This window comes from Trametes versicolor, assembly GCF_000271585.1.
Source record: "Trametes versicolor FP-101664 SS1 unplaced genomic scaffold TRAVEscaffold_7, whole genome shotgun sequence".
NCBI classification, from domain to species: domain Eukaryota; kingdom Fungi; phylum Basidiomycota; class Agaricomycetes; order Polyporales; family Polyporaceae; genus Trametes; species Trametes versicolor.
Window position 1 is genome coordinate 1,046,749 of NW_007360327.1, and position 25,081 is coordinate 1,071,829.

Here is a 25,081-nt window from a genome sequence, read left to right on the forward strand (position 1 = left end):
CGTCCGATGTCGGATTCTCCAAGTACGACATCTCTCTATTGACTCACCATCACCGCAGGGCCTTCGTTGTATCGGGCACGCCGGGCTTGCGTGGCCTGCTGAGAGCGCGTTGGCACAGTTAACATGGTGCCGCACGGTATATATAAAGACGTGTTCCTGGACTCGGGGCAGATCACAAGCCTCACCTTCCCAGTTTAAGTTCGTGGTATTGCCGGCCGTGCCATGCACGCGATGTCCGCCATACCAATCCTCTTTGCCGCGCTGTCCCTGTATGGCGTATGGCGAGTTGTGCGCAACTACTTCGTCCCGTCTGTCCTGGACAACATTCCGGGACCTAAGTCGTCGTCGTTGATCTCAGGTGCGCCCGTTGGTTGACGGCGCGAGTGAAATGGACTGCTGATCGTCATGTTCGCAGGGAACGCCGCGCAGTTGTTCGATCGCGACAATGCGGCGTTCTTGAAGATGCTGAAGGACACTTACGGGCCCATCTCCAAATTCCACTCCTTCCTCGGTGTACATCTCCAAGTCGTTGCCACATCAACTGTCGCTGACTTGGTATGGTCGTGTCTATCCAGGCCAGATGGTTGCACGTGTACGACGTCAAGGCGATGCACACTATACTCGTGAAGGACCACGAGCTCTACAGCCGCGGGGAAACCACCAACGCGTTCGTGACACTGTTTATATACCGCACAGAGCCTGACCGTCTCTCCCTGGACATAGCTCCACCCATCTCATCCTGGGCCCGGGGCTGCTCGCAACGGAGGGGCTGCGCCACAAACGGCAGCGGAAGATGCTGAACCCCGTGTTCTCCGCCGCGCACATGCGGAACATGACGCCGTTCTTCCACGAGGTCGTCTGCAAGGTGAGCGCGTCGCTGAACACGCGGGAGAGCGAGCGCACAGCTGACGACGGTGCGGAGCTGCGAGAGGCCATCGACGGGCGCATCGCGGCGGGCGCGAAGGAGATCGAAATCGCGGGATGGATGAGCCGCACGGCGCTCGAACTCGTCGGACAGGGCGGGCTTGGGCACTCATTCGACCCGCTGACGGAGGAGAGCAGCGACAAGTACACCGAGGCGGTCAAGGCACTGGTGTAGGTTTTGGCTGCCCCCTCTTGGATCCGTAGCCCTAGTGCGGTTGGCTGACGTGTGGCCGCCTAGCAGACCGACTTTCAACACACTGGGACTCGCTCAGATTGTTCTGCCTTACGTCAAGTACATGGGCCCTGCATGGCTACGCCGCAAGATGCTCGATCTCGTCCCGCTCCCGAATGTTCAGCGCCTGAAGGCCATTACCGACCTGATACACGAGCAGTCGGTTGAGATCTTCAACGAGCGGAAGAAGGCCGCGCTGCGCGGGGAGGAGTCCATGTTGAACCAGGTCGCGGGAGGCAAGGACGTAATGAGCGTCTTACGTCAGTGTTATCGTTCGGTCGCGGGGATCGCCAGGACTGACCGTTCAAACAGTCAAGGCTAATTTGGCAGCAGACGTCGAAGACAGGCTGCCGGATGAAGAACTCGTCGCACAGATGTCGTAAGTACCTAGTATCATTTGGTCGGAGAATTATCTCAACATATAAACCTAGTACATTCATTCTCGCGGGTGTAGACACCACGTCGAACGCTCTGGCCCGTATTCTTCACTTGCTAGCACTGAACCCCGATGTCCAGGACAAGCTGCGTGCTGAGCTAGTCGAAGCTCAGGCGCAGTACGGCGAGAGGATGCCCTACGACGAGTTGTCTCAGCTCCCTTACATGGACGCCGTATGTCGCGAGACGATGCGCATGTATGTGTCTCGCACCTGTCTCACGCACCTGGTCACCAGATCTAATTCTTCGATCTTAGACACACTCCGGTTTCCTTCGTCCTGCGGGAGTGAGTGCCCTAAGCCTTTTCTGTTGACCTCACGGCTGAATGAAGCTGCTATCTGGCGTTCAGGGCCCGAGAGGACACGAAAATTCCTGTCACGGAACCGATCCGCGGCGTGGACGGTAACATGATCACGGAGATCGCGGTGCCGAAGGGCACGTCCATTTTCCTGAACACGCACGCTTGCAACGGCAACAAAGCGCTGTGGGGTGAGGACGCTGAGGAGTGGAAGCCGGAACGCTGGCTCTCGCCGCTTCCGCGCGAGCTCGAGGAGGCCCGCATTCCTGGGATCTACGCCAACTTGTACGCAGCTTACAGCGAGATTTCGACGAGGGAGGTACTGACCAGAATGTTGCGATACGCTCGCGTAGGATGACCTTCGGGGCTGGCAGCTTCTCTTGCATGTCAGTATTCGACGGGCTGGACTCCTTGTTTTTGAACGTGTGACTGACCCGTTTTGTTCACAGCGGATTCAAGTTCTCGCAGCTGGAGATGAGTGTGTATCTGTCACGCCGTTCGAGTTGATCAAATACTGACTTCGTTGTTGCGCCCTGCTAGAGGTCGTCCTCTCCACCTTGGTGCGGTCCTTCAAGTTTGACCTTCCCGAGAAGCCAATCACCTGGAACTTTAGCGGAGTCAACTTCCCAACGATGGACGGCCCGGACAAGTCAAAGCCAGAGTTGTTCCTGAAGATCCAGCGTGTCGAAGAATGAGGAAGGCAGAAGTGGAAATACTTCCATGGCGAGTGTCTGTGACATTGAGTTCATCTCCACGGCCCGTTTTCGTTTCACATCGTTTCGTGTTCCGCACTCTCGTCGTAGTCTTTCCCCTTAGCCTCCGGACACCTTTACTGCCATACGTGATTATTATGTACCACAGCTAATCGTTCATGACGTCTCAGACGGTCTCTCACACTCCTTAGTATAGTCGTAATACAATGCCGCGGTGTTATTCATCTAACCTTCAGACAAGGGAGCATGTCGATCAAAATAGGAGATGCTGCGAGAAGAACAACTACGGCGGTCTTCCTTCGAACGTGCGGTCGGTTTACGAGTGTGAGCCCGAGTCGGACGAGGTCGGACGCCGAAGCTGGATGGAATGGCAGGCGCTTGCCTCTTTCACCTCCGACTTGACTTCCTACTATCACCATCATCTTGGATCACAAGTACTAAAATTGCACATTGCGATATGTTTTCTGCTTTGTCTTGTAACCTGCGGGACTCTCAAAGCGTCTAACTTGCAGTCGTTGAGTTTCAGGTATGTCTATAGCGAGTATTACGCGGTCGTGGTGGAAAAGAAGCAGGTCGAGAATGCATGAGTCTACAATTACAGGTGAGTAGTACAATGATACAAGGTCCAGATTGTCCTTCTCGGCTTATACGACTCCAGTCGCTACGCAGGAATGGTATTCAGATACACCAGAAAGCGCGGTCTATGTGACTGTGAGCTATATGTGCTGTGCGTTTGATGAGTGTCAGTGCACGTACCTCGAAGTCTGGTATCGTTCGTAGGTTCGTTGGTTCCTCTTCATCCTCTTCGTCTTCATTCGGCACGCCTGCATCCTCAGCCGGCTCGCTGGGAGCTTCAGCCTTCGCCGCTGGTGTGGCTGCGTACTCCACCTCTGTGTCCGCTCGTAAACACTTGGTGTTCGGAATCGTCAACATCAACCTTGGCCCATCCCTGGACGCTCGCACTTCCTCAAACTGCCGCAGCACTGCATGTGAGCATCACAGCGTATCCCCTCCTGCAGGGTGCGACCTACCTTGGTGCCATCTGCGAGCGGTATCGTATGGCTGTACTTCCGCACCTCTCGGTCTCGCATCATTGTGCCACCTTCACGCTTCTCCATGATCCTCTCCACTTTCCAGCTCACGATCAAACGTGTAGTGCGGAAGCTGACATGCATGTCCGGCTTCTTCACCCCAGTCATGTCGAACGTCACGATCATCTGCGCCGGCTCTCAACGCCACGGTCAAGGATGCCCCAAAGAGGCTTGCTCACATTCCTCCTGTCTGGCGACTCCTTGAAGCTTACACTGGGATTCATAAATGTCGGTCTCCCCTTGCATCAAGCCCCGCAGAAAGAAAAGCGGCCGCCTACCTCGACCTCTTCCGCGCGACCTTCTTCCTCGGCAATGCACTTGCAGGCGGCAGCACCACCCCCTCGAGCGACGGCACCTTCGACGGCGAGCCTTCCAACACGCGCTCCTTCGCGGACTGCACCGCCTCCCACACTGTGTGCAACGAGTCTTGCTGTGCGGGCGACGCTTCCACCTCCGGCTCTGCAAGCTCTTCATCGGGCATGTCTAGTGGCGTCTGCGGGAGCTCCGGGCTGGGCGAGCGCTCCTCCGCGACGGGGGAGACGATGGGCATCTCGCGCGGCGCGAAGGCGCGCTCGATGAGCCGATCGAAGACTTCGAGCGAATGGCGGGGCATCTTCGGTGGCGTTATCGATAGATGCATGTCGAACTGTCGGGCGGGCGCTGGCGCGACGGGGTTTACGGGCGGGCAGACAGGACAGCAGGTGAGCAGGGAGCGAGACGAAGCAGGACAAGGAGGGCTACGCGAGCCCGCGTGTTCTTTGACGGATGACGGAGGGCAGGCGTGGTGAGAGCGTGCTGCTGCCCGCCCGTTGCGGAAGACGCGATGCCTGCGACCGCGCTGATCAGCTGTGGCACCAGGCAGACGGTGCGTCGTGCGTGCACGGCTGCCGCAGGGAATCACTGCTGATATGTATCTGTATCTCATGTCATGATAGCTTGGAAGCTGTTGGCACTGCTGCTGGGCTAAGTATACCGCCGCACGTCCAATGCCACAGCATCGCGCCCGCGCATGGCAAATAGAAGTGTCCGCTCTCGGGAAAGTGGGTGACAGGGCTCTGGATGAGCGGCGGGGAGGGTGCCCATCGCGATATCCAGTCAGCCACTGCTGACCGCGGGTGTGTGCAAAGGTGCAAGCTGCAGGCCTCGAGGACGACATGAGGCTGGCGCGTGCTAGATGCAACGGCCATTTGTATATCCGACGAAGCGCGATTCCGAGGGCTACTCGGATGCGAAGTGTATATCGACCTGGGGTCTGTCAAATACATGTTGTACACACATAGCTAGTGTCCATTGGCAGTACATACATATCATAATCATACATGATAGCGGAAGACGCAGCACGAAACAAGTCGAAACCAGCTAGGACGATCCAGGGACGAGGGGCTTGAACTTCTTGTTTGAATACCCCACAACTGTTCGCCCCATGCCCAGCCGCCGCTTTGTGCCTGCGGGCTTCGCTGGGGGCTCCACAGCGGCAGGTTGCGGCGGTGGCACTGCGGCTGGCGAAGAGGCCGCCGTGCTTGGCCCGGACCCAGAAGCGGACGAAGGTAGGGAAGAGGACGGTGCTGTGCGGTAGCTGAGTGAAGGTGGCGGAGCGCGGGGGGAAGGCTCGGGCGGAACTTGCGATGCTCTTTGGGTGGCATTCTGGCGGATAGCACCAAGAGCACCGGGAGGAATAGGAGCGTTCTTCCGTCGCACAGGCGTCGTTCGCGCGATAGGTGAAGGCCGAACAGTTGGCAAAGGTTTCGACGGTACGGGCTTGAGCACGATATCGTCATCCGAGTCGGAGATGTCTATCGCAATGGGGTCGTCCTTGGACGTGCCGGAAAGTCGCCGCGACGGCTCGCTTGCGGGCTTCCATCTAGGCTGCGTCGCCGCCGTGTTGCTTCCTGGGCCCGGTTTCTTAGCGCCGACACCGACGCTTTGAGGCTTCTTTGCCCAAGTGTTAAAGTTCGATGGTCCCGCCTTCGGTTGTTGTGCAGTCCGAGGGATGGTATTCACGACCCGACTGCCTGATGAAGCGAGAGGAGCCGCAGTCTGGACGACACCCGTGCGCTGGGACGCAGTGAGCAATGAACTGCTCGATGAGAAAGCTACGGGACCTATAAAACGTTCAATATCCAGAACGCGCACACCGGCAATTATACAACGTACCGGGAACCGGTTGCACGATACTCTGCTGAGGTGCGGGCGCATTTCCCCAAGCCTGCTGCCCCGCTTGCCTGTAGGGCGCCTGGGGAAATCTCTGAGGCTGCCATTCCTCAATAGGCCGTTCGCCTCCGTTCACTCGGAATGGCGCGTTCTCTCCCCACGCTGGATGTCTGACGGTCCTCTCGCTACAAACCCTTCTGCGTCAGTATTTTCGTCCCGGGAGCGGAATGTGGTGACTTACTATTCGGCTACTTGGCGAACGACTTCGATTTCCTCCGGGAGTGTGCGGTTGATTACCGCCGCGATTGTCTTCCGGTCCTCGAGGGGTAGGGCGGGAAGATCCTCAGTGAAAAGATCTTTCGTCTGTACAGGCCACTTAGACAATCAAGCTCAGACCGCGGGAGCATGAGCCATCGAGACACACCTTGGGGTCTGTGCGCACGGCGCCGACGAACGAGGAGATCGTTTGAGGTTTGTACTCTCCAGACATCATGCGCGACTCCGTATGGGTCAGGTAGAGCAGACTTTGCGCGCGAGTACACGCGACGTAGAGTAATCGTCTGTAGGATTGAGTGTGAGCTACTAGACCAGATTCACAGTGTAACTTCGATACATACCGCTCCTCGGCGGTGTCTTCCGCACGAGTGGAGGGGAAGACTCCGCATTCGACTGGTGAAGAGGGTGTAGTTAGTTGAGCCACAGACGTATCGCTTTGCAAAGCTTACCTGCGGGAATCATGACGACAGGCCATTCCAGCCCTTTCGCAGCGTGACAGGTGGATATCGTAACTTTCTGCATCTCCAGTGAGCCATTTACGTCGACAAGGAACAGGGTACGAACTTACAGCCTGGCTCTTCTCTTCCTCTGGTGTCTCCGTATCCGTGGACAGCATTGATGCTTGCAAGAACAGTCGCAACGGCGTATCGCTGAAATTTCAGCAGGCACATTAGGCTTCAAGCTCTATCCCAGCGATCTGTGTATGCGGACGTACCCTCGAGCAGTTCGCACCTGTCCCGGCTGAACCTGGTCCCCGTCAAACTCGTCAACCTCATCCGCCCACTCCTCTTCGCTTTCCTCCTCCGACTCGTCTCCCTTCTCCTTGTGTATGTCGTCATCCGCTTTATTCATGCGGCGCGCGACATCGTCTGGGGCACTCCTCTCGACCTCGCTCGCAAAGTTTACGAGCTCCTGGACGTTGTCCCAGCGGCTGTCGCAATCCGGCTGCGTCTTCCGCAGATGGTCCGCGTAGTTGATCGTGTCGACGACCGCGTTGACTAGCTTCGATGGTGCGATGCCCTAGAACACCACAATGACAGAGTCAGTAAGGCAGCTGCAGGTAGCAGGCCGCTACGGCACATACGGCATTTGCATGCTTCCTGAGGATACGAAGGGTGTCGACGAAGGGCGCCAGCTTCTTCTTCACTGGGGGCTTGACGTCCGGGATCTTCCCATCTATGATGCGTTCCACCACTTGCATAGGGGAGATCTTGAGCTCTTCGGCACGCAACGTTATTTGATGGACCGTCTGTCATGCACGGTCAGAAGTGTTGTCGATATAATTGTAAAGATGGAATGCGATGATACTTTCTCCCCTACAGCACGAGCGGGGACATTGACGACGCGCAAGAAGGCCGGCGTAAACTGTGGGTTGTCGACCAGCTGCAGGTACGCAAGAACGTCTTTGATCTACAGTAGACTGTTAAAGGAGCCCCTGGTATTACTCGTCACCGACGAACCTCCATGCGTTCGAAGAACTTCTGGCCAGCTAAGACCCTATTGGGAATGCGCTCTTTCTGAAGAGCGTTCTCAATAGCTCGGGAGTGTGCGTTGTACCGTACTATGAAACGTGTGTGAGGTCAGCACCCGCAAGCTATGATGGGGCATCGTCGGCGTGACTCACGCAAGACCACGAAGTCGCCCCAGTTGAACATCCCGCCGCTGTACGCGACGAGTCGCTTGATCTCCGCCGCGATGAATGCCGCCTCGACCTGTTCGATGGGGAAAATGCGTAGCACAGGAACAGGCCCCTTGGGATGCGCCGTGTGCAAGGTCTTCTGTATACGGCCCTTGTCTGCGACCAGTCGAGTCAATGGCAAGTACAGCAGAGGAATGGGGAGGGCGTACCCTGAGAGACGATGGCTATACTCAGAGCCAAGATAGAGCTCGTAGAGCGATAGTTCTGCTCCAAATGTATCTGCTGGGTCGTAGGAAAGTCTAAGAACGGTAGACCGGATTGATTAGTACCACAAACTCAGATATCGCAGACCCTACTTACCTCGTTCCATCTTGGCCAGATTCTCAACTTCCGCAGAGCGCCATCCGTATACTTGAACAAGGGTCAACGTCATTGCGCGCAAACAATTCTCATACGACTTACTAGACTGGTCGGGGTCCCCTACAATAGTTACGCATTGGCTGGCACGAGCGATGTGTGTCATGAGATCATACTGCATGATATTCGTATCTTGGCTGAAGACGCATTATGAGGTATACATAGAAGGCTCAAACAAGGAATGACGCACTATTCGTCGACCAAAACATGTCGACACCAACTCGAAGCCTTCGCGTGCTGAGCGAAGAGCTTCACGCCGAACACCAGCAGATCATCGAAGTCCAGGCTGTTTGAATCACGCAACGTCTTCTCATAGTCCTTGTATATCGCGGCCAGGATTTCTCCAATCTCACCCTCCCATAGGTCGTTCTTTCCCGCCAATAACCGAGCCTTTCGTTGTTGGGGAGTTTCTGCGTTTCGTTCTTCGACATGGCGCCGCGCATCGTCGGCGGTCCAACCCTTGGCCTTCACCTTAGAGATGATGCCCACAATGCTGCCCTCTTTCAGCGTGATGTTCTTGTTCGAGAGGATATCTTTGTATGGTTTGAGGAGCTTTGCGATGATCTTCTTGCTGATATTGACGCATATAGCCACATTACACGGATAACGGCAACTTGGAGACATACCTCTCATCCGCATCGCACACGGTGAAGTTCCCCTCAATTCCAACCACTCTAGAGTATTTCCTGAGAAACTTGGCACATAGCGCGTGGAAAGTGCCCATCTTGATCTGGGCGGTATTGTCCTTGCCGATGAGCTTCACGAGTCGTTCGCGCATTTCGTTCGCAGCCTTATTCGTGAAGGTCACCGCGCACAGTGACCATGGAGGAAGGTAGCAGTTTGTGATGAGGTGTGCAATGCGCATTGTGAGGACCTTGGTCTTGCCACTGCCGGGCCCTGCCAGGATTTGCAAAGGGATTTGCGGTGGATGCTGAACGGCTAGTAGACGAGATGAGCAACTTCAAAGGAGGTTTGGCGTACAGAAGTTACCTTTGAGCTGCGCGGGGTTGAGCTCTAGCAGTAGAGCGTTGAGGTCTGCCATCCTAGCAGAACGCCCAAGCGTGGTGGTGAGCAGACGGAAAGACAGGATGGTCGTCAGAAGTAAGCCACCACGGGCGCTTTCTCTGGACGCGTCGACGCGTCGCGGAGTTCTACCGCGCGCGCTCACGTGAGCGGGTACCTCTCGCGTTCCGAGAGCACCCGTTGCGCAAGCACTCGCAGCGCAAGCCTACCGTGTGTCTCACCTTCAGAAGGTTTCCGCCAACATGACTGCAGGATGCGGTGTGATACGTATATTATAATGTCTATGGCTTGAGTGAAACTCACCTGAACAGCTTTTCAACGCTCAGCTTTCCCAGAGTTTGAATCAATCGTGAACATAAGATGCGTGAATGATCATCTAGGTACAAATACAAACAAGACTCGAACAACCAGGCTAGAAGGTACACCTCAACGTGTGCAGATATGAGAGCAGATAGCAAGACAGCATGCGCCTACACTGGCGGTGTCTCTCCCCATTTTCTCCCTCGATAACCCATTACGCCTTCTCCGAGTATGCCTTCTCCATAGAGTCGTGCTTGTGGACATCCGAGGGGTGGGGGCTCGCGCGGTCAGGGTCGTTGTACGCGTCGAGCCCGATGCGCTTCTCGATCGCGAGGATGCGCTCCTGCTCGCCTGCGGCCATGCCCGCGGACCCGAAGATCTCGTCCATCTCCTCGAGCGTGAGGCCCTTCGTTTCGGGGACGAACCACCAGATGAAGAGACCGCCGAGGAACGAGAACGCCTATAAAAGCGTTGACGATTAGTTACCACAGATGTCGCTTGAAGTCTTAATACGTACTCCGAAGAAGACGAAGGTGCCGAAGCCGATGTGGGCGAGCATGGTAGGCGTGACTTGACCGACTGCGCGAGACAGGTCAGCTTCCGCTTACACCTCTAAACACTATGTCACAGGTTCTCACCAATGAAGTTGTTCATCCAGTTAGACGACGCGGCGATGGACACACCCTTGCCGCGGACGGACAGCGGCCAGATCTCCGCAACCAGGATCCACGAGCAAGGACCCCACGAGTATCCGAACGCCATCGCGAAGATCCAGACGAAGACACACGCGACCCATCCTGCGGCGACATGCGAGTCCCAGGAGTTGTGGAACAGCCCGGTAAGGATCGCGACGATGATGTGGCAGCCAGCCATGATGAACGCCCCGGAGATGAGCACCGGCTTGCGGCCGACCTTGTCGACCCAGATAACGGCGGGGATCGTGGCGAGGAACATGCTGAAGTAGGGACGTCAATAAATCACTTAGTCTGTGTAGAGGGAAGGGGCTTACACAATGCCGACAACACCCGTGGCGAGGAGTGAGTTCGTGCTACCAGTCAAACCGAGGTCGGTGAAGATAGACGGCGCGTAGTAGAGGATAGCGTTGACACCCGTCCATTGTTGGAAGAACATGGTCAAGGAGCCAACGGCCACGCGGTACAACAATGCTGCATTCGGTTATACCGTCAGTACTATCACAGAAGCGAGGAGTGGCAGAAGACATACGTCGGTATTGAAGCAGGCTCATGTAGTCGTAAACGCCGAGCTTGAAGTTCGACTTCCAGCCGCCGTCCTGCAGGTCCGGGAACTTAATCGCAGACGTCTCCTTCTCGAAGATGTACTGGGCCTTGATTTCCCTGAATATCTGGTGAGTATGAGCTTGCCTAACATGGACTGGTATACGTACAAAAACTCGATCTGCACGAGATCCGAATCCGGAGGAAGACGACGCGCACGGCTGAGCACCTGCAACGCCTCATCATCGCGCCCGTTGTTCACGAGCCACCTGGGGGAGAACGGCATAGCCAAAATGCCGACACCAAGGATGATCGCGGGCACAAGCTGCAGCGCGAGCGCGACGCGCCATGACGCCTCGCTCTGCCCCGCGCCCGTCCCCCCAATGTAGTTTGTGCCAAAGTCGATCCAGAACGACACCATGATGCCAAACGTGATCGCGAGCTGCTGGAGCGCGACCAGACTGCCGCGCACCTCCGGCGGCGCGAGCTCCGCGCTAGAACGCCATGTCAGGGCCGGCCGTGTGAGAGCGCACGCGCGAGCCACACTCACTTGTACAATGGGACCGCCATACTGAGGGATCCGACGCCCAGACCGGTGATAAAACGGCCTGCCGGGAGGTCCGAGCGGTGAGCCGCGTGATAGCATTCCAGCCAGAAATAGGCGTACCTCCAAAGATCGAGGACGGCGCGAACGCAGCTGTCTGTACGACGACGCCGATGCAGAACACAATAACCGCTGCGTTCCCACAATGTCAGTGGACACGCGTCTCGCGGGAGGTGACAAATGGCTGGCACATACCCAGTACGATAGTGTACTTGCGAGACAACTTATCCGCTAAGTATCCCGTGAAGAGCACACCGAGCCATGCACCGAGCTCGAGAATGGAGACGAGCCAGCCCTTGGTTCCAGGGTCGTCGACCGCGGAGTGCATCCGCGAGTCGAACGAGGACATGCCAAGAACGCCTGAGAACACGCCCTGTGATGGTGCCGAGGTATCAGCGGACTGCGCTCATACATGGACGCAGTAACCGTATTGCACTGACCTGGTTGTAGCCTGGGAGCACGGAGTGGAGAAAAATATGTCATGAGCATGATGGTGGAAGCGGAGCATGTCGTAAGTGGGGGACCTCACCATACAGCCTAAGCGATACGTTGCGTCAGCATGCAGTCATAACCCGAACAAGTGCACACGGGACTTACAAACCACCCAGCGATGCAAACACTGCGATCGCGAATACGCGAGCATTAGCGAGTAGACCAGCCTACATCAAACCGAAGGCAGAAGGCGTCGTTAGCGGACGCTTTGGCGGGAGAAATATGGAGGAAGACGAGAAGAACGCGACATACCCAACCAGACGGGCCGGCCAGGTTCTTGCGACGGTTCGACGCAGGCGCGCCTGCAGCCACGGGAGCCATGATGTTCGTTCAAGCGTGAAAGTTGAAGTCGAGCTGCTGCGCAAAGCAGAGGGCACAGAGAAGACCGTCGAGCAGAGCAGGGGCCAGCGGTGGTCGACGCGGAGCCTTCTGCTCGAGCTTGCAGTATTTATGAGATTCCATGGTCAGGCGGATGACGTCCGACGCGCTGGTACGAGAGTGTATCACTCAATGCGATCAGGGCTGGTCATGGGGCCCCGCTCAGAGCCGCTCAGTCGCGAGCGTAGTGATCAAGCCCGTGCTGATGTCCGATCTGCTCTCCCCACGGGGGCAGTTGCGGGGCGTTGCTTCAGCCACCTTTTCCCCTTCCTCCCCGCATCCCGCATTCCCGAGGCCGCCGTAAGGCACCGGTCCGGCTGCCCGTACTTAGCGCAAACTTGTTCCCGGAAATTTCACCTGCGATTTGGCTAGCATGGTTTAGCCTTGGGTCGAACATGTCGTGGCCGCCGGCCGCAATGGACAAGTATCACATAGCTCGACTCGGACCGAGCGCTCTGGCGTCGGGCGACATTGTAAGCACGCGCGTGAACATGGAACCGTCTATGGTACTGCGAGATTAGCTTCGCACTGATAAGTCGAAGGCGAGAGAAGACGAGACCTACTATCGCCGGCGCCCAAATACAAACTGTATCGAACCTGCAAAACTGTACACGTCCCGTGGAAACACCGGCCGTACGAACCGCCAAGGCCCGCTCAAACTGACTCGACCGCGCTTCCACCGGGATCATCGACAATTTTCTGAACGCCACCTATACGAGCAGCAGTCAGGATGCCGTAAAACCAGACGCTGACGACAGCGACGATCCATTCTACCTCAGTTAAAAATTTTACATACTGAGTGGTCTATCATTTTCCCTAGTAGGTGTCCGGATGTCCATTGGGGCATGGACATGGGTGATCAGTTTTACTAAGGGCAGGGGAAAGAGAGGTCTTGCCCTAAGTAGCTGCCGAAGGTTATGTTCAAGTATATTGGGTCCCGTCCGGACCCGAAACCAAACTAAACTATAGGTCACTCCAAGCGCCTAGCGTCGTCCGCGGCGGAACGCAAAAGATGCCACTGTAGCCTGTAAGAATCGAAGTCAGCAACAGCACACTTAGTATGAGATAGATATGAACACCGCGTACCTTAACCTACGGAGCGGGCTCACCAGCAATGGCCTGAAGATGTTACGATCACAAGATCCTTGAAAAAAAGACCCACCTAAGACCGCTGACGGCGTGCCAGCTCCAAATATCCATATACAGCCACTATGATTAACTTACACTTCATTGTGATATCACGTACAACAAGAGACACGAATTCAAGAGTCCAAGATTCTCTTATACATTTGTCCACGCTCAGCAGAGGAAGAGCAAGTTCACGTCCTACATAGCATTCGTGAGCGTCACGGTTCGGATTCGGCTAGGATGGTTCACTCACCATGGGATGGGAGCTCGACAGTTGTGGCTTCTGACTGTACTTCGCCTTGAGGATGGCGCTGGAAGCCCGGGGCGATCAGCCTCCTCACGTAACGACGGCCGATAGCACAAAGCTTACCGGATGTTCTGGAGCAGCTGCTGATAGCTCTGCTGCTTGTTTTGCCCTGTGTGCGCAGAGACGATCAGTACCACCGCTTCTGAACGGCGCTCGGAGAAACTTCTTACGTAGGCAGGATATGAACGCCTAAAGGGAGTTATTCAGCATGGGAAGCGCGGAAGCAGATGCGGCGTCGACGTACGTAGCTCATTGCGCCGGTGCTCTGCCCAGCCTCCACTGTGTCGGCGCTCGTCTGGGAATCCTTGCAGCCGCTCCAGGAGATCTGCGTATCCGAAGCCTTGAGCGAGCCGATACCCCCACATGCTAAAGTGTGTACGTACCACATCCGCGGGCGACGTCCTGGTGGCCTTAGTGATCTTATCGGCGCGCTGGTTGTTACCGGTCGCGGATTTCAACAGCCCAGACACCGACGAAAACACGCCGCCCTAGGATAATGTAATGTCAGCACGATCCAGCCGTGTCAGGCACATCTCCACGCGCACCATGTCTCCACGGGCGTAAGAAGTGACGGCAGAGAGGAGGCCCTGACCGGCTTCCGCGGCCAGGTTCGGCTCCTTGACCTTGCCCTCCGTCGAATAGATGTACGGCAGGTCTGCGAGCTCAGTCAGTCATGGACTTTATCAGCTCGTCCGCGTGAAGGCGTACCCAAAGCTGAACCGGAATGGCACGACTACAACGCTGATATTGGTTGTGACGTTTAAACGAGAATGAGGTACCCACATCGAAAATTGCAGTCAAACGGCACCCCGCAGGCAGGGGCTTGACCATGATGTCATGCATAATCTGAGGAACAGGGGGACGGTCAGGCACTGGCGAATGGAGTCTGCACGCCGCACTCACGTCGTCGACGATGTGACCGGCGCGTTCGAAGTCGTTGGGGTAGATCACTTCATCGTAGCCGTCCGCCTCGTCGCCGTCGAGGTCCTTTGTCTGTCCACCGTGTCCGGAGTCTGTAACATGAAGAATGAGTGGCTTATCACGCAGAACACGATCGGTGTTGTCTCACAGTGGAAGAAGAGTGAGTCATTGGGTTGCGCGTCACGGACAAGCCATTGCATAGCTGCAAGCTAGGAGACAGCTACGTTTAGAATGAGATGCTTCAGATTTACAGAGTGACAGCTTACGATGTTGTCCCTAGAGGGAATCTGACGAGGGTTTTGCGCGTCGTCTGTCAACACGACTATATCATCCTCCTTGTAGCCCCACAGTTCTGTAATAGAGTGAGCTACTGCCCGGATATATAGCGCGCGACCAGACTCACCTTTGAGGAACTGCACGACGTTACGCGCGTCATTGATACAACCTTTCAGCTCTGCCGACTGCCCGAAGTAGTTGATACCGATCTGGTATGTAAATATGCAGGATCAGAACGAGCGTTTCGAACGATCGGGAGTCAGAAGACGTACACAAAGCGCTTTCTTCTTTCCAGTGCACTGAGAGTACTGGAAGTAGAGCTGACGCTGGTGGTGCTGCGCGTCTTCGAACGAAGGGCCGTAGCTCTGTTGCTGACTAGGAGGAGGTGGAGGCGGGCCCTCTACGAACGTCTTCGTGAGCATTACGCAAGAACGGTGGGGCATGCGAGGGAAGACGTACGAGGCGGCTGGTATCCCCCATATTGCCCTGGGGGAGGCCCTGCCGGCGACTGGTACCGGTTGTCCGAGCCAGGTCTCGCGGGAACGGGAGGCGGGGGACCGTACCCAGAAGGCGGCGGCGGGCCTGGAGGGGGCGCAAATCCACCACCTTGGTGATGATGCTGGTGCTGGTGTTGATGGTGTTGATGATCTCTGGGGCTGGGGAAACCAGGCGGCCCCGGAGGTGGAGGGTAGCTAAGTGGTTCTCAGTACGTGTAATTGGGGATGAAAGAGCTTCTGACGCACCCTCCAGGTGGAGGACCCGGGGGTGCTCCGTATGCGGGCATATATCCCGGGTTGTATCCAGACGGAGACGGCGCATTGCTACGCGGTAACGCAATACATTGTAAGCTCATTCAACTTTAAAGACAGAGATGAACTGCTACTCACGGGCTCGGGAAGCCAAAGCTACGCGGCGTTAGATCGGTCAGCTTAAGTGGTCCAGGATCGCATTTTCTGAATAAACAAACTCACGGAGGCGGTCCAGACGGTGGCGGAGGACCCGGAGGTGCGCCGTAACCACCTTGCTGACCCTGCTGACCAGGATAACCACTCCACATCTCGTTCGCGCAAAGGATACGGTCCGGATGCTGTATGAAGAGGGATCAGGGGAAGGAGGAAGCGGAGATGAGAGTTCAATGAAGAGCAGTGAACGCCGGCAGCTGCTCAAGAGACCCGGCACAGCAAGCGCTGCCCTGGGCACGTGATGTACGTCATAGCGTGCGCAGCTTCGCGCAGTCCCCGCCGTCTCATGCAGTACGGTACTGGTTGCACGCACAGCTTGGCAAGAAATGCATTAAGCAGTATGGTGAACAGAATAAGGTCGCATAATGTACAAGTTCCCTTCCAACAATGCCGAAACGCCTGCAATATTCATTCGCCCGCATTTGACGAACACTGATCTACGGCCGTGTTTGAGGTACCAGGAGGCATGATCGACCAACTGGGGAGGGGGCTAGAGGGGAGATGCAGTACGTTGCGTCTGCGATTCCGCAAGATAGAGAGCACGTCGATGGTTTCCTGTTTGGCGGCCGCATTGAATTCGACCTCCGAGTCGGCAGGCAGAAACTGTTTAACGTCTATCATAGCATGAGTGAGGCACGTCCATTCTCCATACTGCGCACGCACCAGTTGACTCGGGAGATATTTCATCTTCCTGAGTGCGAAGGTCCTCAGGAGGAGCTGTCAAAAGGCTCTCCTTGGGGCCGAGAGCACTGGCATTCGCACAGCTAACGCGGTCTTGAAGCCTACGCAGCGATAGCGACGGGGAAGGAAGGGCAAGCGACGCCGCGCGCATATAGCTGCTTCTGGGGTGATGAGCACCGGTTGTGGGGCGAGCAGGAGAACGAGCACGATCACTAGCACGATCATGAGTATGAGCAAGTTGTCCGGATGGCTGAAGAATGGCTTGTGCGGTTCGAGGGCGAGCACGTGGACGAGGACGGGTCCCTTGTGTACGGCTGGACTTTAAGGAAACTTGGGTCGCAGAGCGCGCGATCTCGCGGAAGTCGTCTAGCAGAGATCCCAGAGATTTCATCGTCCTCGGGGGCTGCGAGACCGCAATCGAAGGCTCGCTCCCGCGGTCCAGATTTTGAGTAGGGCGTATATCGTCAGAAGAGCGATGATTGATAGACAGAGTACCAGGCGAGACACGAGCATGCAGGCAGTCCTCGAGAATCACAGCAGAAAAGGGCTCAGGTCCAGCATCGTCAACAGCAGCTTCAGAGTCAGATAGTCCAGAGTCCGACGGGCCGTCGATGAAGGGGACAGCAAAGGCGTTCTCTTCTGCGGCGAGTGGCGTAGATGGCAGCGGTGATGTTAGACTCTCATCCGTAGCGATGTGACGAGGAGGTTCGGGTGAAGGTGAGCTCGCTATGAACATCGCAGTACACGGCCGCAGCCCAATGGCAGATGGCGGCGCCGGCCGTTTGGGAGACGGAGGGACAAACGGCCCGAACGGGATCCCCGGAGATGAAGTAGGCGGCTTGCGGCGAATCGCCGTGGGAGGAGCATGCTTGCGTCCACCGGGAGGCCTACAATGTCGTGATCAAGGCATGCTCTCTCAACGGACCAGGTTTTTCTCACCTTGGGGTCTCCTTGACAATATCCCTCACGGCTGGTGCAAGCACCAGTGGTACTGTGACCAGCCGTTCGGTCTTGGTCGAGATAGGTTTACAGGGCTTAGTATTGTCCCTGTGATTGGACGCTTCGTGCCCGCCCGGCTTCCAAGCCGTGACCGGCCTAGCACTTCTCTTTCCAGGGAGAGACGATTCGTCGTCCGCACCAGTAGCGAATTGGAACGAAGCCCTACAGAAGAGAGGCGCCTTCCGAGGGTCAACGAAGTGACGGCGCGTGTCATTCGAATCCGGCGGAGGGGAGGGCAAACGGTGGTTAGGAACAAGAGGTATGGGTCGACGGGTGGATGTATGCGCCTTAGACGTCGGCAGCAGAGGGCCTCCGACCAAGTCTACACCAGTGGCGGCACCAGCGAGCAGCAGCCGGGCTGCCAGCGACTGGACCTTCTTCAGAGGTCGACGGCGCCGCTTCGCAGGGTTCTTTGGGCTGGGAGGATCTTCATCCTCGTCGCTGGTCCATGAGATCTCTTTGCTGCGACGCTTCCGCGGTGGTTCGGAGGAAGGCAGCTCGGCAACGTAGTCGGAGTCGTGAGGGTCTGACGACGGCCGGTAGGTGTCCTGACTGCTAGGTGGCGTGCGTTTCGCCACTCTCTTGCGTTTCCGGGTGCGCTGGTGGCCATAGTGTTTCGTTGGGGACGCAGCGCGTCGTAGGAACGTCTCGATGGTGAGAGCTTCAGTATCGGCCACATGAGGCGAGTCTATGCGGGTGTCGGAATCGGGTATAGCATCGCCGTCGGTAGCGCTAGTGGGTCCTATCTCTGTAGATGCGGAGGGTTGTGCCTGAGGGCCTACAGCATGCACAGTATCATTCGTAGTGCTATTTTCGGTTGGCCGAATCCCTTGTGCTGGACTTGTCAGCACCGTTGCAGGAGTAGCCTGAGCATAGCCGACTTCGACGCGAGCCGGGGAGACAGAGATTTTGGGGTAAAACCCAAGGCAAGGGTCGACGGGCTGATGATTTCGCTTACGCCTCTTCGTAATCTTGATGTTTCGGCGAGCAAGACATGTTAATCGTATAACACAGAGGCGCTGTACTACTCACGACGAAGTCCGGAGCGAAGGTGAACGACATCCGAATCCTTGTTCTTGTACAAGCAACTTGAGTTGGTGGAGACGCACAAAGAGCAGCAGAGTGTGGAGGGCCAACACTGCAGCAAGCAGAAGACTTAGCGAAGCATGACACGGTGGGAGTGGTGAAGCAGCAAATTCGGATGTTGGACGTCATCGAATCCTGGGCGTTTGTTTGTGGCTGTTAGGATCTAAAGTTGTTGAGTCGTCCGAAAGTCGTCCGTGTCCCCTCCCGCACGGATGTTCGACGCTCGCGAGCGCGGAATGCGCTCCATTGGGCTCACCAACTGGTGTTGCCAATCCTTGAACGAGTGCGAGGTATTAATGACAACATAATTACCATGTCTACGATTTTCAGGTACGAATTGTAATCACCACTTACGCATATCACTTATTCAGAAACAGTAGGGTGGGATGAATGCGGAAGCGCGCCGTTTGAGTCCTTTCCCTCCTCGCCACTTTGCAGATCATCCGAGTCGGCAGTGTGTTCGTTGGCGATCCACCACTGAATGCCACCAATTCGTCAAACATCAAATGGCCCCCCTGTGACCCTTCTGTGATCACAAATCCTGCTTTGACCTGCAGCTTCTTCGAGGTGCCGCTGAGGGATAGACCGCAGCAGATATCGGCACGACGATGTAGGCGATCCTCAAGTAGGCACACAACGCTGCACGCAGGAATGCCTCTGTTCCTATGACGTCCGAGCTCATTCGTGGTACGTCCCTTGCGTCCTGGAACATCTGCGGGGAGATGGTCGGCTGAATTGGGCGCTCGCCCTCATAGAGGAGCTGCTGTCGGTGATAGATTCCTCAGTCAGGCGGCGGTCTTCGCGAACACGACTCGGCCCATGCTCGTAGCAGGCGTACAGGCTGAGTCTGGCCCCGACACTCTCACTGCTCGGCGTGGTATTCAGTCTGTTCGCCGCCGGTGCGTGTTTCTGTCTGACTCTCCGCGATCCAGGATCCAACGGCATACGCGAACAGTGCCCACAGAGACATTGCGAATCAGAACCGTCACGTTGCTCACGTTGCTGTCCCTCTCGCCGCTCCTCTTGATATCGCTATGGTCGTTCTCATCGTCGCTCGCACCCTCTACCCACTGGTCTTATTATTCACGTTTTCCTCCCAACCACCCATAATTTTCTTATTCCTTCTGATCTTTGATCAAATCTGTCTTCTTAACGGTCACACAATTTCGTTTCGCTTTGGCCACCCGTCCACACCTTGCCCGAAGACACACCAACTCGCGTTCCCCTCTCCTGTGCCTTCCATTTATCCGTAGTCATTACTTCAAATGAGCTGATCTTTCAGCCATAGTCGGGTATATCAGCGGCGGCCACTCTCATCTCGGCGGCCAAGGCTGCTCGCGCCTTTTGACATAACAGCTGCAATATAGGGCTTTCTGTGATTTGAGCTCCCTGGATTCAAAATATTCCCCTCCCAATCCCCAGGCTCTGCGTCATGTGTTCGACTTCTTCAACACGTGGTGGAGGCAATGCTAGCGACCGATAAACCTCGCTGCCTAGCGCCATACGGCCCATACCCTCCCCCCAATCAGTACTCAGTACTTCCCCTCTTAGTGGCGACACATCGTTATGGCCTGGAACGTCTATGCCAAGGAGCTCTACCACCTCGGCCATGGGTACCCCTTGTGGGTTCCCGAGCCACTGCCACGCACCAGCCGGGAGGTCGAGATCGCTGACTTGGGGTGGGTCCGGGATGGCCAATTCGTGCAACTATTGCGATGCAAGGAGACACAAGCGGAATTACAGCCGCACCAGGTGCAGCCGGAGAACTACGTGCCGTTCAACCCGCCCAACCTCGTTACCAGTGGGCCCATTGAGAATATCACCCAGCGTATGCTTTGCAGCCGATCGATCAAGAACGTTGCCGTCCAAGGAAGTGTGGGGTCAGTGAACCGCATCGTGTAACGGTATCTTCGATCCCCTGGGACCACCATATACTGATCGCCGCACTTTCAGCTCCAGTGTCGAGTTCCAGTTAACGCAAGACAAAGCAGCGCTGCTGATGCTGAGTTCCCGGGGTCAAGAAACTATCATCCGGAACACTAGGCAGATTGTCACCTATATGCGCGAACACCTGGACAGCTGGGAAGAGCTCGCGAACGGTGTACTCGGCTTGGAACTCTCACGCGAAGAAATCTTCTTCGTCTGCGGCGTAACAAAGACGGCGGGTCACTGGGGCGTCGCCGCGTTCTCTGACCTCCGGCGCAAAGGTGCCACCCCGGTCACGGTCACGGTCCACTTCGATTCGGGTACTCCCGACCAGCCGAAAGTGGACTACAACATCGTAACGTCGGGCGCGCAGCCTGGCGGCCGGGTCTGGCATAAACACAGCCCATGGCGTGCACAGGAGAGCTCCGCACCCAGCTTGCCCTTTGCGCCTGCCGCAGTGCCATACACGCCGTACGGCGCTTGCCCGCTCCCTCCAACTTCCGTTTTGACCGTTGCCTCAGGCCTCACAACAATGTCTGCACCGTCGGTGATGTACAGACGCATCAACACGTATGCGTCCAACTACTCTGCATTTGACTCTGCAGAGTCTCTGAGGTCCCGCTTCACACATGCTACTTCCCCCGCCATGCAAGTTCGATCGTCTTCACCGGCATCGTTCTCTGATAGCAGCTTATCGGTGAACTCACTATCTGGCTCGGTGTTCACCCTCGAGTCCATCTCGGTAAGCTGCGTGTTTCAAACGGTCACACCATCCACACGCTAATCTTACAACAGGCTGAGCAGGAAAGCTCAAACGGTCCTATACCCCTCGTAGACGAAACGGGTGCCGACCAATGCTTATTCGTTCACTACTACAAAGCCAAACGGCGCAGCCGACTCCTTCCCTTAAAATTGGTGGCCCGGGCTGGTCCTCACCAGCTCCCACGTCATCCTGACGAGGATCCAGAAGCTCCAAAGGTTCTTGCAAACGCTGAGAATGCTGGCAGCATGAGCCACCATCCACCTGAACATGAAGAGGTATGTACCCGCCATCCCGATGCCGTACCGTGCTTTGTCTCACACACGAAGGTGTTCGACCCTGTCAACATGGTTTTGGACTACATTCTTGGGGTGAGCTTTGCTTGGAAACATGTCTGTGCGAGCGGTCATTCTCACACCAAACTATACCTCTCATAGAACTCGGATGCCGAAATGGCAATCGCATCTGACATGGATCTCTACGCATTATTTCCGGTGTGTGAAGTCTCAATGCTCCTTAGAAAAATGCTGAAGCTCGGTGCGGCTGTGGCATAGCCCGACCATTTTCCTGACGACATTGCTGCAGCACTCTCATGGGTACGTCCTCCGATCACGGTGGATGAATATGGAGGTACGCCCACCTCCGAGTAACACACGAGCTCACTTTTGTCTGACTCTTGGTACCAGTTGGCATACTGTCGGAGCAAACGGCACCGCCTGCGGCTGAAGACGTCACAACCGCTGTTATGGACACGAGCCAGGCGAAGAAAGGGAACAGCAGCCAACGGCTCGACGTCCTCCGAGTCGGACTCCCGACTGTGGGACCAAAACCGCATACTATGAGCACGAGTACTTTCCTTGGGCGCGACTGGGCTCCGCTGGTAACTGCATCGGCTTGAATCGAAAACATAATGTAATACAATTTCCGAGTCAACTGTACCATCACGCACGACCCAGGCGGAATTGGGCGACGATGCATCTTCTATCCATGGTTCTAGGCGGCCATCGCAGATGCCAACATGATATATGTGGGCATTAAATCATGATATAGTAGAGAGTATGCGATGAGCGAACATGCACAGCGAAACATAGCAACTGTACACAAAACACACACATACAGGGACAACATCCACGACCGCTCACTGATCGCTCACAGTACGTCGGAAGTCGGGACCAGTGGGATCAACAACTGCAACGCCAGGGTCTGTCCGAATCCCTATCCTGCTCTCGCTAATGTCCATACTTTGTCGCTTATCTAGTCCGAGCTCCATATCTGGGGGCAGCGCGTAGCACCGATGCCCGTCGCAGTACACGCGCGTCTCGTACACGCGCGTCTCGCCGCTCGAGATGCTCTCGTATGTCGAGGGCGTGTCGCACTGCAAGCCGAGGGAGAGTTCATGGAAGTGAGGCTGCGACGCTGGTTAGACCGGCGAAGTATGACGAACTCGAAGACATACCATCGAGTCCGACAGTGTCCGTTTGGGAGTGACAGGGGCAGTGATCTGTATGTCGGGGAGCGGGAACTGGCCCATGTTCTGCGCCTGCCAACGAAGGCTCGCCCGCGCGTTGAGCGTTCCAAGGAGCGAGACCGAGTAAACTGCGGACTAGTGTTAGCGACGACGACAGAAGATTCGAACGAGACGTACAGCGAGCGCCGATGTAGTAAAACATCACGAATATTGACGAAGTCGGCATAACCACCGCCTGCAACTGCATCAGTAACCTCGCGATAGAGTCAAGTGCGCACCGCGTACCAGTATCAACGCGAGAGTGGCGTTAACGCTACATTAAGGTCAGTCACTGCTTCGCTTCCAGAGTCCCGTCCAAAGGATGTACCTCGTGACCAGCCCGGTATGAACGGTGTACAACATCTAGCAAAACATGAGTTGTTGAGGTAATCATCAGTTTCACCAATATGCGTACCAGCTTGTTGATGAGGCGATTCGCTCTGAACGACACCGTGTTAAAAGATCGATCACGAGCGCACGAGGGGCTTGTCTGACGTACCCGACGGTTCCAGGACGCGACCTGGCTAGTAGGGTGACCAGTGAGCTGCACAGCAGTACATCGGTCGAGGCACACATGGCGCTCAACGCGATATCGAATGGCTGTACCACGCGAAACGTCAAAAAGCGGTATGTGTAATAAGAAGGTTGCACTTACAACCAATGCCACGTAGCCGGCCACGGTCCTGGTGAGGACACTATCTGTTACGTTAGAGACGGAGCTCTGGAATGCGACGCAGCGACGTACGTCTTGAAGAACAGCACTGCACAAACTAGTCAGCCGTCTGCGTGTACCATCGATAATGATCATTACTCACGAACCGCGCACACTGAATAGCGGCGAGACTTAGTAAGGCACTGTCTTTTTCACCAACAGTTCGGACGTACCAAACGTTACGGTGACAAATATGGCCTACGGGAATATGTTAAACATTGTCCATGGAAACGCGCTGAAGGACGACTCACCATTACTACCAGAAGGGACTTCTTCTTGCTTACTGAAGTACCGGTCAGCCAGCACTCAGCATCCATTGGTCGACTGTGCACTCACGCGTCCAAATGCGGGATGCGTAGAACCTACGCGCAGTCAGCATAAGTAAAAAATCGTGGTGAAAGCTGTGTACGTACGACTGTATGAGACCAATCGCGAACGCCTAGGGGCTGGAGGTGAGAATCTGCGCGCAGACTGCAAGGAAACATGTAGGACGTACATTACACACCAACTGCGCCTGCGAGAACCGGATTACGATGGGCTCTACGATACCTGGCAGAAGCTTACGCGACTCACATTTGACGTCCTGACATGCGCAGCAAGCGCGGTGAGAAACGGCGTATGTCGCATGCGAAGATGCTCACCATGGCAGAGGTTGCTGGCCGAAGAATGCTCCCTTCTTTTGTACGAGGTAGATGAACACTGCGAGCGGGCATCGGTATGTATCTCGACGGGAACGGGCTGGTCGAGGCTTACTGGTCACGAGATAGAGGGCTAAATGAAGTGCGTCCAGAAGCCATATTATGGCGACCTGTAAAAATAGCATGAGCGATGGCCAGGCATGCCTGAGGTTTGCTTACCAGGTACCGGAGGACGCGGCGGTCATTTGAGTAATGCTTGAAGTACCACACGGTTTGCGAGGTGGTGACTGCATCTCCGTGAGCGGCCGAGTCCTCCTGAACGCGGAATGACGCGCACCTCCAAACAAGCTGCATACGCGTTTAGATGATGCAAACGCGCGAAAGGAAATGCCACTCACAATCCCGTAGCCAAGAAGCCGATAAAAATAACGCCGATGCTATATCTTATGTCAATATCGCATCGGGGGACTAGCCGACGAAGGACGTACGTCAAGTCCAAGAATCTGCTGCTCATGGCGGCATGGGACAGCGAGGAGCGAGCTCCTCAAACGAAAGCGAAGTGCAGGCAGGGGGGAAGCAGAGAGAGGGCGGGTGCGCTGACGCCGTTCTCATCGAGGTATATGAAGCCACGGACAGCATGCCGGGCGGAAGCGCAGTGACCGTCGCACCGAGCTCGCGTAGCCCCGTAATGAGTGCAATTCCGCGTGCGGATGTAGCCGATATGGAAGGTGCTCTCTAGAGCAATCCATTGAACCGGGCTTACACCACACTGGCTCCGCCCTTCCGCTTTAGTCAGAGTAGGTCATCCAGCTACACTCCAGGTGTAGCTGGCCTAGAACATAAGCCGGCCATGTCGCCGAACGAGTTCTGTCAACAAAGGAGCTCAGGATGACAGTATATTTTGAACACGACCGGTCCCGGTTATAATTCTGACCGCTCTTCGACCGTTCAATGGGCAATGAGACTGTTA

The 25,081-nt window shown here is 55.9% G+C and overlaps 7 protein-coding genes across 7 annotated transcripts; 2 read left to right on the top strand and 5 right to left on the bottom strand.

The window, feature by feature from the left end:
• Positions 1-231: 231 nt before the first annotated feature.
• TRAVEDRAFT_72559 (cytochrome P450) lies at positions 232-2,814 on the top strand (the record flags this gene model as incomplete). Its single annotated transcript, XM_008041458.1, has 12 exons — positions 232-358; positions 416-513; positions 576-667; positions 724-1,095; positions 1,166-1,416; positions 1,469-1,535; positions 1,588-1,788; positions 1,848-1,877; positions 1,941-2,174; positions 2,243-2,275; positions 2,339-2,367; positions 2,430-2,814. 12 exons carry the CDS (start codon positions 232-234, stop codon positions 2,582-2,584), a joined length of 1,689 nt encoding a protein of 562 aa, XP_008039649.1. The 3' UTR covers positions 2,585-2,814.
• A 432-nt stretch (positions 2,815-3,246) lies between these two features.
• TRAVEDRAFT_48510 (uncharacterized protein) lies at positions 3,247-4,306 on the bottom strand (the record flags this gene model as incomplete). The annotated part of the gene is made up of 5 exons (XM_008041110.1): positions 3,247-3,303; positions 3,359-3,574; positions 3,634-3,819; positions 3,873-3,906; positions 3,972-4,306. The coding sequence occupies 5 exons, from the start codon at positions 4,304-4,306 to the stop codon at positions 3,247-3,249; spliced, it is 828 nt and encodes a 275-aa protein (XP_008039301.1).
• Positions 4,307-6,084: 1,778 nt separating this feature from the next.
• TRAVEDRAFT_37935 (UvrD-helicase-domain-containing protein) lies at positions 6,085-9,218 on the bottom strand (the record flags this gene model as incomplete). Its single annotated transcript, XM_008041025.1, has 16 exons — positions 6,085-6,207; positions 6,269-6,404; positions 6,462-6,513; positions 6,570-6,636; positions 6,689-6,770; positions 6,836-7,140; positions 7,205-7,369; positions 7,429-7,530; positions 7,581-7,681; positions 7,745-7,915; positions 7,969-8,058; positions 8,120-8,170; positions 8,222-8,313; positions 8,367-8,747; positions 8,803-9,115; positions 9,167-9,218. The coding sequence occupies 16 exons, from the start codon at positions 9,216-9,218 to the stop codon at positions 6,085-6,087; spliced, it is 2,283 nt and encodes a 760-aa protein (XP_008039216.1).
• A 329-nt stretch (positions 9,219-9,547) lies between these two features.
• Positions 9,548-12,241, bottom strand: TRAVEDRAFT_72562 (general substrate transporter). The gene is made up of 13 exons (XM_008041459.1): positions 12,083-12,241; positions 11,936-11,997; positions 11,868-11,875; positions 11,779-11,789; positions 11,534-11,711; positions 11,402-11,470; positions 11,285-11,342; positions 10,905-11,228; positions 10,724-10,854; positions 10,509-10,665; positions 10,138-10,454; positions 10,017-10,078; positions 9,548-9,959 (listed from the first exon to the last, which is right to left on the bottom strand). The coding sequence occupies exons 1-13, from the start codon at positions 12,149-12,151 to the stop codon at positions 9,714-9,716; spliced, it is 1,692 nt and encodes a 563-aa protein (XP_008039650.1). The 5' UTR covers positions 12,152-12,241; the 3' UTR covers positions 9,548-9,713.
• A 1,208-nt stretch (positions 12,242-13,449) lies between these two features.
• Positions 13,450-15,968, bottom strand: TRAVEDRAFT_149939 (uncharacterized protein). Its single transcript, XM_008041460.1, has 18 exons — positions 15,812-15,968; positions 15,728-15,745; positions 15,584-15,661; positions 15,300-15,532; positions 15,113-15,240; positions 14,968-15,049; positions 14,831-14,916; positions 14,713-14,773; positions 14,547-14,656; positions 14,427-14,489; positions 14,352-14,376; positions 14,189-14,298; positions 14,027-14,131; positions 13,888-13,968; positions 13,814-13,832; positions 13,707-13,752; positions 13,590-13,647; positions 13,450-13,534 (listed from the first exon to the last, which is right to left on the bottom strand). Exons 1-18 carry the CDS (start codon positions 15,895-15,897, stop codon positions 13,508-13,510), a joined length of 1,416 nt encoding a protein of 471 aa, XP_008039651.1. The 5' UTR covers positions 15,898-15,968; the 3' UTR covers positions 13,450-13,507.
• A 4,166-nt stretch (positions 15,969-20,134) lies between these two features.
• TRAVEDRAFT_21074 (uncharacterized protein) lies at positions 20,135-22,152 on the top strand (the record flags this gene model as incomplete). Its single annotated transcript, XM_008040860.1, has 7 exons — positions 20,135-20,448; positions 20,522-21,236; positions 21,290-21,532; positions 21,584-21,625; positions 21,692-21,748; positions 21,809-21,884; positions 21,941-22,152. 7 exons carry the CDS (start codon positions 20,135-20,137, stop codon positions 22,150-22,152), a joined length of 1,659 nt encoding a protein of 552 aa, XP_008039051.1.
• A 240-nt stretch (positions 22,153-22,392) lies between these two features.
• TRAVEDRAFT_37938 (uncharacterized protein) lies at positions 22,393-24,625 on the bottom strand (the record flags this gene model as incomplete). Its single annotated transcript, XM_008041026.1, has 19 exons — positions 22,393-22,662; positions 22,711-22,850; positions 22,900-22,957; positions 23,008-23,035; positions 23,090-23,124; positions 23,177-23,201; positions 23,261-23,361; positions 23,417-23,460; positions 23,647-23,671; positions 23,725-23,756; positions 23,810-23,835; positions 23,887-23,912; positions 23,970-23,987; positions 24,038-24,041; positions 24,115-24,172; positions 24,227-24,281; positions 24,331-24,448; positions 24,510-24,548; positions 24,600-24,625. 19 exons carry the CDS (start codon positions 24,623-24,625, stop codon positions 22,393-22,395), a joined length of 1,128 nt encoding a protein of 375 aa, XP_008039217.1.
• Between the last annotated feature and the right edge of the window lie 456 nt (positions 24,626-25,081).

Bases quoted from the DNA above. Each gene is read 5' to 3' on its own strand.
- TRAVEDRAFT_149939 (XM_008041460.1), bottom strand. From the start codon at position 15,897: ATGTGGAGTGGTTATCCTGGTCAGCAGGGTCAGCAAGGTGGTTACGGC. The intron at 14,774-14,830 runs GTAAGCTGTCAC...GCTGTCTCCTAG, and splicing joins TTCCCTCTAGGGACAACATC to CTTGCAGCTATGCAATGGCT. The intron at 13,648-13,706 runs GTAAGCTTTGTG...CCGGGCTTCCAG, and splicing joins CAGCTGCTCCAGAACATCCG to CGCCATCCTCAAGGCGAAGT.
- TRAVEDRAFT_72562 (XM_008041459.1), bottom strand. From the start codon at position 12,151: ATGGCTCCCGTGGCTGCAGGCGCGCCTGCGTCGAACCGTCGCAAGAAC. The intron at 10,855-10,904 runs GTACGTATACCA...CCAGATATTCAG, and splicing joins CTCGTGCAGATCGAGTTTTT to GGAAATCAAGGCCCAGTACA. The intron at 10,666-10,723 runs GTATGTCTTCTG...AACCGAATGCAG, and splicing joins GAGCCTGCTTCAATACCGAC to CATTGTTGTACCGCGTGGCC.